This window comes from Acanthisitta chloris, unplaced genomic scaffold (assembly GCF_000695815.1).
Source record: "Acanthisitta chloris isolate BGI_N310 unplaced genomic scaffold, ASM69581v1 scaffold22138, whole genome shotgun sequence".
Classification (NCBI taxonomy): Eukaryota; Metazoa; Chordata; class Aves; order Passeriformes; family Acanthisittidae; genus Acanthisitta; species Acanthisitta chloris.
This window is the reverse complement of record NW_008689120.1, coordinates 120,430-131,644: the sequence shown is the minus strand read 5'-3', so window position 1 is coordinate 131,644 and position 11,215 is coordinate 120,430. Positions and strand designations below refer to the sequence as shown.

Here is an 11,215-nt window from a genome sequence, read left to right as displayed (position 1 = left end):
TGAACACCATGATGGTGTCATTTCTGTACAGGCTAGTCAACCGTGCTTGACTCAGTGTGATTGCTCTCTCTGTTGTTTCCACCTGTCAAATGAAGACAGTACAATGTATCCCTCCTCTAGTTTTTCTGTTATCACGCTTCATATCAAAAGGCAGTGTGAGCTAGAGACAGAGAACCAACCTCTCATGTTTCACTTTCTTGAGCTTTACTGTGAGTTAGAGCATCCTAGTGCTGCTGAAAGTAGTGTGGCACCACGGTACACGTGTTGGCAAGTAGCTCCTGTATTCCAGTATGGACAAACTCTACACCTTTAAAGGAATGCAAAAAGTACTTCCAACAGCCATCAATCTTAAGGGATTGGTTTTACTTGCCTGCAAGCAGATTTCTCTGTAACTTCCAGACATCCCAAAAGCTGAGAAGAAACACAGCTCACCCTGGGAAGACCTAAGGAGCCTTAGGAATGTATGTCATGGTACAGTACCATGGACCTCTTGGCACGACTCTGCTGGCTGAAAGCAGCAATTCCCAACCAGCCACAGCATGTTGGGGTTAGATGCACCACTAGTGACTGCCACTGGTGCTGAACAATAACTCTGTGAGCTGGTGTTGGTTGCTGTGCCAACCTGAGGATGTGAAACTTGTTATTATTGTGAAGGAAAATTAGAGGTAATAATAACAAACAGCTTAGAGGAAATGTGCGAGGCAACTGCTGGTGTAAAAAGATTTACTGACCATAATACTTGGTTAATTACCTTCATAATAAATAGATTCCTATACTTATCTTAAGAATGTGGACAGCTTTATGTATTTACCTTGGATTTTGTGGCCTTAGTTAATCAATGGCCTGAAGTCTTAGATGAGATTCACTATATGAATGCAAAGTAATCGGAGTTTGGGAGTGGGTTATTAAAAGTATTTCAGGTGATTGATACACAGGATATTCTAAACTCTTTGCCTGGATTGCAGCACTTCTTCAATATTTTGTTGCTTTCGTGTCACCTTTCGAAAAAAAATGGTTTTGTTTTTCTCCAGAGCCTACTTAGATGTCAATGAACTGAAGAACATACTCAAACTGGATGGATCCACACACCTCAACATCTTCTTTGCCAATTCCTCTGAGGAAGAGCTGGCTGGAGTGGCAACTTGGCCCTGGGACAAAGAAGCCTTGATGCATCTAGGTGAGTGATAAAGATGTTTCTTCTTTTTAAAGCATTCTTTTGAGGCACTAAGAAGGAAAGACAAATATGCGTTAAGCTCTGTTCTGATTTCTTATCATTCCTCTAATATATAGTCAGGGGAAAAAAAGTATTTCACGATTCCCAGATACTGGCTCACAACCAGGAAAATATTAGGTTATAAACCCAAAGCATATTATGGTATTTGTAGATGATGTCAAGCTGAAAGTATTTCACCTTTTAAGTGAAGCTACTTTACAGGGCATTCACTCCATGGAAGCACTTTGCAAAGAAGTTTGGGGGATAGTTGTGGGGATGGGAGACAGAAGTGAATCCTTAACCTTAGCCTCTTACATTCTGATCCTTAGTTCATTACTAAGTATTCCATTAACTTTCCTCACGGACTATAGTTAAAATCAGCTGCTATTTTTCTCCACCAATATGCAAAAGAGGAAACTGCTGAGAGATTGTATTTCTAATGTTCAGTTGAGTGGAACTGGAAAGAGTTCACTACCCTGCAGATTGCCCTGTGTGTTTCATAACCAGGTTGCTGAGTGTGGCTGCTGGAACCCAGGGATCCAGACAAAGCTCTGCAACCTCCCAAATGACTCATTGCCACCTGCAGTGCCACTGGACCTGTGTTCCTTGCAAAATGTCAGAGGAGCCTCAAAAATGTTCAGAAGGCACTGACTGAGTCTGTATGTGCTTCTCTTAACTGCACAAACCTCCTTCAGGCTGCAAACCTGATCTGGTCATCTTATATGGGCAGGAATTCTCATAGGTTTTCCAGATATTTCTCCAGCTTGTCCAGACCTTCCTAGGCTAGAATTGAAGTCCAATTTCAGCCAAGTTCAGCCTTTATGAAAGGATGTTTCAGACAGTTTATATTATCCCATGTTGAGCTAAATAAAACAGATACAGTAAATGTAAACGTCAAAGAAGAGAGCAAAATATGATGTTTATTATCCTTAAACATCCAGTGAGAGTAGAGCTGTAGCCATCAGTCAGAGAGGCTTTTCCATGCTCAAAAATACTCCAAAACCTAGATGTTAACATGCCTTTATAGTCACCTGTCTCCATAGCAGTGAGGCACCATGGTCACACCAAGCAGTGGGAACTGGCTGCTCTCCTTCAGTTAGTAAATGTCCTATTGCAGCATCCAGCTCTGCAGCTGCTCTGGAAGGAGTGTGAACAAACTTCCCTTCCCAAGGCCTGGCACTGACACACATCTCATCTCCTGCTGAGCTCAGCTGGAAGTGAAGCCACTTCCACTCTGACTTTGCCTACAGCCTCATCTCCATGGACTCCTACTGGGAGCACCCAAACAAGGAGATGCTGTAAATACCCACTAGTGATCATTCCCCAAGGCAACATCTGGCAAAATCAAGATACACCATAATCCCAGTCTTGGCCAGGAGACATTCTGATGTGATTCCTATCATTTTGGACTGCTGGAACCCTCTACTCCAGCTCTAGCCCCACAGTAACTCTGTTTGCTTCTGATTGTGCACCAGTGTGGGTTGTGGTGGGAAACACTAGCCCTAGTGCCACTGCTGGGGTGGGATAAGGCTGCAATATAGCTGAGCCTTCCCTAAATGAGTATTTTAACAATTTCCCTTGGCCTTGCCATGGGTGGGAGCAGAGAACAAGAGAAGAGCTCCAAAGCACCAAGAAGAACCTTCTGCAAGAGCGTTGGGGCTCACCCAAAGCCCTGATGAGTTCTTCTGTCACTTCGTTAAGCTAATTGTCAGCATCATGCCAGAGCAAAACAATTTAAATTCAGCTCCTACAGAGTATTGACAGAGTTCATTGACCAAAAAATGATCTCACAAGGAAAAAAAAAAAAAAAGACATTAGACAACAGATTAAAGTTGACTTGCCATGGGAAAAAAAAAAAAGTAGAAAATAAATAAATAATGCTCATAATTTCCTGTCATAATAGCCCTCCCAGACCTGGGCTTGGTTTGTAAGAATTCATCTTTAATCTTTTTTACTCTCTTCTATAAATCCAATATGTACTTAATAAAAAATATGAAATATGTCCTGTGGTGCAGATCTAAAGGCTGGGATAGAGATTGTCTGGGTGAGGGAGTTTATCTTTTCTGTAAAACTGCAATTGATTTAGATTCTTGACAGCTGTGAAAAATATAAATTTTCAACAAAGGCAAAAATAAAATCTCCCCCTCCAGCTGCCTCAGGGATCTCCAATGCCTGAACATTTTCCCCAGCCTTTATTGAAGGCACATCCTGCTGAGGAATTTCACCAGTACTCCTCCTACCACTGGGAAACAAACTCTGGAATTATCTTTGGGATAGAGACTCCCACAAAATATACCAGGGAACTCTGGGTGTAAATGGCTCCACCTGGGTAGAGACTGAGCTCCAGAGGAAGGAGAGGATGTATTGTATAGAGAGGGAGAGTGGGATACAAGGAGTATGGGGATATTGTGGCACTACATACTGCTAGGTCTGTATATAATTAATTGGGATTGTGGAGAACGAGTCTAAGTAACAGTTCAATGCTATGAAAAGGATGTGCAGATGCTACATGTGGCATGATAGACATGATGCTGCATTCCTTTGCATCTGCATTTAATTATTCTGTTCTTTTTTAATACTCTATATGTACTTATATATGCCCATGGGACTCCTTTCCACCCTGTGCATGTAGTCACTTGTGGCCATGCTTAAAGGGAAAATGTTTTCTTGCTGTTTATACCTGTGTCCCTTTAGGACATCTGAAATTCTCCTTCCTCTAGCTTCAGCACTGATAAAATTTCATCTGGAGTACTGTTTGTATTTGGACACTGTTCTTGGAGGAAAACATGAGGCAACTGGGAAAATCAAAGGAGAACAGCAGTCAGGGAGGTCTAGAAAAAGGGTTGAGCTCCAAGGAAAGGTTGAAGGGATTACAGTTATTCAGACTGAAGGAAAAGAGCCTAAAGTGAGGATGATGACAATCTCATAAAAGCTGATGAAAGGGGAGGAGAATCTTCTGCTCTTCATATCCGTGTGAGGCAGGGCTTGAAGTCATGAACTTCAATTGCCAAAAAATCAATTCAGATTAGATGTGAGTTAAATCCTTGCAGCTGTAAGGATGCTGAGTGCTGACACTGATTGCTGGGGCAGTCATGTCATCAGGGGGTGTAAAGAGGTGTTAGGCCAGTATGTGTGAGGGATGGTATAGACCTACTTGATTCTGTGTTGTTTGAGAGTGGAATTTAGATGACTTCTTAAGATCTTCGTGGTCTTATTGCCCTCTAATTTCATGGTTATTACAATCAAGTCTCCAGGCAGATGGAAAGGAAGAGTCTATGGTGCATCAGAACCTGGTGATCTCATCTTTCCTGCACTACAGTCACTGATAAAGTTCCCCCTGCCAAAATCTTTTCTCTCCTCATTGTCACTAAATTATTAGTGTACCATGTCCAAGATTTATATTCCCACCATAACTTTTACAGAGCAGACTCCTCTTCTCAGGGTAGGCAGTATACACATTTTTAAATACAAGGCTTGAAAAACTCGAGCTCAACAAGCTAAATAAAGAAAATATGAAGCATATCATAAATCCAAAGCTATATCTAACTGAGCTAAAAATATAATTCTTATGATTAATTCAATATACTCTAAAGCCTCACTAATTTGCCACTTGTTTATTTACACATCCCATAACTCATACAACAACCCCCCCATCATTAGTTTGCTTTGCACATGGTTAACAACCATGAGGTTCTTTTAGAATTATCACATTCCAGGGTCTGATATTTTTTTGACACATTAGACTTATGCATATTCATTAGTGGACTGTGCAGTTCAGATCAAACCAGGCTTGTCTGAGTATATGAACAGTGTGTCTTTCTGACAGTTACTTCAAAGCTGTCTACACAACACCCTGAAAAACTGTTCCAGCCTTGGGTGTACTCTGTTGTCTTTGTCCAGCTATTAGTTTGCAAATATTGCTGCAACCTTCTGCAGTTTTCAGGGCATTTCAGAACTGAATAGACTTCTCTCATATCTTTAACTTGTGGAATAATATACAGTGAGGGCTCCAGGTATATTCTGTTTGACTCTTGGTATCAAATATGTTGCTTGCACTTGTCTGGACAGAATCACTCTCTTTAAGCACATGAAATTATTTGATATTGCATAGCATGAGGTAACTGGATGCAGGACTTTCCTCTAAGTTAACAAATTGAGCATATTCAGTTCGAAGACCCAATTGTCACTGTAGCTTTGGTTTAGGACATTGGGCTTTGTACAGGACCAGGAGGTGATTTTGCCCCTGGACTTGGTGCTGGTGAGGCCACACCTTGAATCCTGTGCTCAGCTCTGGTCCCTCAGCTCAGGAGGGACATTGAGGGGCTGGAGCAGGTCCAGAGAAGAGCAACGAGGCTGGTGAAGGGACTGGAGCACAAGTGGCATGAGGAGAGGCTGAGGGAGCTGGGGGTGTTCAGCCTGGAGAAGAGGAGGCTCAGGGGAGACCTCATCACCCTCTGCAACTCCCTGACAGGAGGTTGGAGTCAGGTGGGGGTTGGTCTCTTCTCCCAGGCAACCAGCAGCAGGACAAGAGGGCACAGACTCAAGCTCTGCCAGGGGAGGGTTAGGTTGGAGATTAGGAAGAGATTTTTTCCAGAGAGAGTGCTCAGGCATTGGAATGTGCTGCCCAGGGAGGTGGTGGATTCCCCATCCCTGGAGGTTTTCAAGCTGAGACTGGATGTGGCACTTTGTGCCATGGTCTGGTGACCACAGGAGGGTTGGACTTGATGATCTTGGAGGTCTTTTCCAACCCGGTTGATTCTATGATTCTATTATCCTTGGAGTCCCAGATTAAAGGGGAGATTACACCTTGCTGTGCAGGAAATGTGCCTGATTGTGTAAGAACCTGTCTGTTCTACAGAGAATCCAGTGAACTGCCAGTGGATCTGCCCTTAGGCTTGTGTTCTTTCCCTTTCTCTTGCTGTTCTGAGGAAGACAAGACAAACCTAGAAGCTATTCTCTTTTCCCTTTGCAGGTGGCATTGTGCTGAATCCCTCCTTCTATGGAATCCCTGGCCACACACACACAATGATCCATGAAATTGGGCACAGCCTGGGGCTCTATCACGTCTTCCGGGGAATCTCCGAGATCCTCTCCTGCAGCGACCCGTGCATGGAAACTGAGCCCTCCTTTGAGACTGGAGACCTCTGCAGTGACACCAATCCTGCTCCTAAGCACAAGCTGTGTGGGGATCCTGGACCTGGCAATGACACGTGTGGTTTTCACAGTTTCCTAAACACACCATTCAGTAACTTCATGAGCTATGCAGGTACTTGGGGTTTCCTTAGCTTGTTGGGGGTGTCTGTGGTTGGGCAAGAACAAAGAATTGTGGTATTACCTCTGATTTCTACAGTCCATTTCATGTGTGACTTTGTGCTGAGTGTGTCCATAGGTCTAGGACCAGGCTTGATGAGGGACCAGACTTTATGGCCTCAGGAATCCCTTCCACTTCTCCTTTTCTCTTCTCCCAGTTTTCCCCAGCATTGAATAATTTCATGTGAAGACCAGGCAGAAAGTTTGGGGGAGGGAAAAAATGAGATAAGCATTAAGAAAACAGCTTCTAAAGGCTCTACAGCAAATTTGACACCTTATTTCCCTGGAATCTGGATGGCTGATCTATGAGATCTTCCTTGGAAAACCCAACTTCACAGATTGTTTACCCTCTTCCAAGGAGATACTGAATGTCAGATTGATATTGATACAAAGACTGCAGAATAAACCTATGATAGGTGGGCAACTAATGAGACACTGCTTGAGCCTCCAGGTGTCTGTTGAAATGTCATGTTCAGGTTTGATATAGAGGCACTGTGGTTCAGCTAGGATCACTCACATCCAAGTCTCATCCTTAGACTGTGAATACTGAGATTGGGTTCAAACTGAAGGAGGGAAAGTCTAGGTTAGATGTGAAAAAAAAGTTTTTTACTCTGAGTGGTGAGACACTGGTGCAGGTTGCCCAGGGATGTGGTGGCTGCCCCAGCCCTGGCAGTGTTCAAGGCCAGGCTGGATGAGCCTTGAGCAACCTGCTCTAGTGAGGAGGTGTCCCTGCCCAGGGCAGGGGTTGGGACTAGATGATCTGTAAGGTCCATGCCAACTCTTCAATTCTGTGATTCTGTAATTGCACCTGAGCAAGGACTACTAGTGTGCTGTGCTGGTTTGTACTGGGAGTGCAGCTGAAGGCTCTGAAGAGGAATAAACCCCTTAAGGAAATGCTGATGTTGTGACTATAACCCTGCAGGCACTGCTGGGATGCCCAGGAGTGCCTGGTCTTGGCACTCATACCAACAGAGGATGACACAGGGAGGGTATGAGCTCCTGTGACCCTGACCCATCAGATGAGTCTGTGGTGGGGTCCTTGCTGCACCTCTGGAAGTTCAAGGGGAGTTGAAGGATCCTCTTGTTATTTCCCAGAAAGAACAGGGGATACCTTGGCTTTTATTTCCCCTTATTTTGGGTCACAGGGTCTAGCTGTGGTGAAGGTCTATGACAGTGAGCTGACAGCATCAACAACATTTTAAAGGTGACCAACATACTTACAGCCACTGAAGGGCACCTTTATACTCCAAGCAAAACCACAGATTGCCCACTCAAAAGGTCACAGGAGTGCTTATTCTGTAATAAAACTGTAGAGAAGCAAAGTGTTTAATGTCATCTGGGGCACAGATTGAAATGATTTATAACAGAAATGCTTTTATGTCCTTCATGGCAGTAGCTAAAAGTGATGCTTAGTTTTCTCTCTATTTTTCTGTTTGTTTAGAGGGTGTTTTCAGGGACAAGCACACTGAGCCAGCTCCTCAGCATGCTCTGCACTGTGGTGCCTGTGGTAGGGCAGGGAGCCTGACTGCCTGATACAGCCTCCTGGTAACATCACACAGATAAGTCAGGGCCACTCCAGATGACAATATCCCTCCCTCAAATCTGCTTGTGTGTATGTGACGAAGGGTGGAGTGTGCTTCTTTCAAAATGCTGAGGTCTCTTCTTCCAAAGAGAACTTCCCTTGCCAACTGACTCGAGAGCAGAGACAGAGGCAGACCACAGAGATACCAATCTGCTCCTGGGAGCTACATGTGTGCTGGTGTTCTGAGCTGAAACCTTTTTATTTCCCCCTCTTGAAAAATTAAGTGAAGCTACATGATAGATATCTCTAGAGCTCATGCATGAATCTGTTTGTTTTTCTGTTGTTGCCAGTGGAATAAAAATATATCAGGATATCAAATTGCTGTCAAAATACCTTTGAAACATGTAGGTTGAGGTCATGGGGCTGTAAACATTGCCTTTCTTTCCTTTCTGTTTGGCTGCTTGTGTGCAGTTTGAGCATATTGTCTTTGTCTGTCTGTCCCTGTCTAACATCCATCTGTCCAGTGACCCCCAGCTCTGAGCAAAGCCCTGACTTATTGGGTAACTTTTATTTCCCTGGAATAACAAGTTACAATGTCCAGAAGATTAAGTAGTGTGAGAAATTGGACTTGTAAATTATTTTTACAAGTCCAAATAGCCACGGTGTTCCCAAATAAAAGATAAGTTACTCTTTTACATGACTTTTCATGAAATCACTAGGAATTCTGCCTTTGAATTCCATTGCAGTAACCATCCCAGAAAAGTATTGGATTTCTCTAATCATTGCTTTAGCTGAGGATCCTAAACCTTTCTTCAGATTGAGTGAAGCACCTTTCTCCCTCTGCTCTCCTCCCTTCCCCTCCCCCAGGACACAGCCTGTGCTGATGTTTAAACAGATTGAGAATGCAGGTCATCTTTCTCCTGTGCCATTGTCTCACTGCTTTGTCCTATATATATTTTATTGTTCCTTTATGATGGCTATTAAGGGCCTTTGTCTCCTCCTGTGCTTCCGTGAAGAATATTTATGGCTTTTACAGCCTGCTCAGGGGTAGACCATCGATAATTATTGAGGAAATCCAGAGATGTCATATTAAAGCAGCTTTTTGCATACCCACAGGGATTTGTAGATATTATCAAGCTGGTGGTGTCTGTCTATCTGCTGTGCATGTTTGATCAGAGCAGGGGCACTGCTCAGTGGAATTAGGAGAGACTCAGGAGAACGTGTGAACTGACTTGTCCTTGCTGTGATGGGGCTGGGGCTGGGGCTGGAGTGTGAGCAGGATCCCAACCAGAGCTGTCTCCTTTTCCTTGCATCTCTGGGAAGATGTGGTCAGGTTTTAAATTAAGCCAGCAAATACACATTTCTCTTTAGAACCAATTCATCTTCTTTTGCTCCTCTTGAGTACCACAGGGCACAGACTTGAAAACATCAGAGTATCTAGTGATGCTGTTAACAATATTGAACTGCTGAACACACGCGACTCTCCGAGCAGCCTTGGGTGACCTGCATCTTCCCAGAGAAGTGTTTTACTTGACCTGTGCAGAACTGTCATTGTTGTTTGTATTGCTGCAATGTGCACAGGTCCCAGCTGGGACCGAGCTGTGCTGGACTGGGAACTCTGCAGGCACATGTGAAGAAACACTCTGTGTTTTCAAGAGCTTTTCATCTGATGGGAAGAGTACCAGAAAAATGGTTCAAGTGCTAACATCAAGTTCCTCAGCACAGCTTTTCTGAGTGACTTTGCACAACATATTTATTCCCTCTGTGATCTGCACAATAGAGAAACAGCAATTTTCTGCTTCTCTGGGGCATTGTAGTTGTAAAGTTGTATGGTGTTCAGAGGGCACTAGATGTGTTCTTGTTGCCAAATCATGTTTGAGGAAAACAAGATGAAATGAGAAATGGATATTTATGGGAAATCATCCAGCACAGTTATTTCTCCATTTTGAATTAGAAAGAAATGTGAAATATCAAAAAATGTTTGTGAAAAGTTCAGAAAGGGGTTAGAATCATAGTGGTCATTAGGGAGAGCTCTGATAGAATCGAAGTATTTTACTGCACCAAAAACTTACATTTTAATCAGTGTTTGCAATGATGTTTTAAAATGATCTTTCACAACTTTTTTATTTGTTTATTAGAAAATTTGAGAACTTACAAAAATTAAGTATTTTTACAACTCACTGTTGTTTTCACCTAAGAAATCAGACAAAGTCTGTTGCCCACAGTTTGCACGAATCCCAGTCAGTGCTTCACCCTGACACTAACCAACCTTTGCCCTTTCACCCTTTATCAGAGGTGTTATTTTAGACATGAAATTCTTCTAAGGCCAGAGGTCCAGTGGTAGACCCAATTGTAACCAGAAGGTGCTGCAGTTAAGATTTCTGTTTCCTCACTTCTGTGTGTGTCTGTCTCATCTAGGGATGATCTCCAGGTGCTTCAGGTGTCTCCCGGGTCAGAGGGAGGGAATGCTTATTGATTTTTTTTTTTTCTTTCTTACTGTTGTTTCCTTTCACCTGCCTCCCCAAGTGATGTCTGTACTAATTTCTTCATACACCATTAACTTTTGAGTGCTGTGAGAGCCCGTTCCAGCCCTTCCAAGAAGCTGCTGTTCACCAGGTCGTAATTCTTTCTCTTGCTCTCACCTCATCTCGTTCACCAGGTCGTAATTCTTTCTCTTGGTCTCACCTCATATTCCACATGGCTGATGTGGCTTCTGTTTTAATTCCAGATGATGACTGCACCGACTCCTTCACTCCCAACCAAGTGGCCAGGATGCACTGCTACCTGGACCTTGTCTATCAGAGCTGGCAGCCCACGAAGAAACCAGCTCCTGTTGCAATTGCCCCACAGATTGTGGCTCGGACCTCCACCTCTGTCACCCTGGAGTGGTTTCCACCCATTGATGGACACTTCTTTGAAAGGTGATCATGTGCTGCTCTGTACTCTCGTGCTGAATTGAATGGGAAGGGAAGAAACAGGGGCCCCACTCCAGGAGCTCAGCTGGATCATGTGCTGTGCTCAGTCTGGGTTAAGGCTCTTTCCTAAATTGGTTCGTACTGAGGAGGTTATTGATCTGTTTTCTGCTCTTCCTTTCTCAGCCTGTAGCACTCAGTTGAAGGCCATTGATTTGCCATGTAAAGGGCAAATCTTTTTCCATATGTTACAGGAGG

General features: G+C 43.6%; 1 protein-coding gene across 1 annotated transcript in view; it reads left to right on the top strand.

Annotated features, from left to right (window-relative positions):
• PAPPA (pregnancy-associated plasma protein A, pappalysin 1) overlaps window positions 1–11,215 on the top strand; it is a 179,508-nt gene that overhangs the window by 53,304 nt on the left and 114,989 nt on the right. The window contains exons 3-5 of the mRNA XM_009081311.1: window positions 1,032–1,177; window positions 6,186–6,479; window positions 10,774–10,966. Coding sequence (XP_009079559.1) covers window positions 1,032–1,177; window positions 6,186–6,479; window positions 10,774–10,966 — 633 coding nt within the window. The remainder of the gene's footprint in view (window positions 1–1,031; window positions 1,178–6,185; window positions 6,480–10,773; window positions 10,967–11,215) is intronic.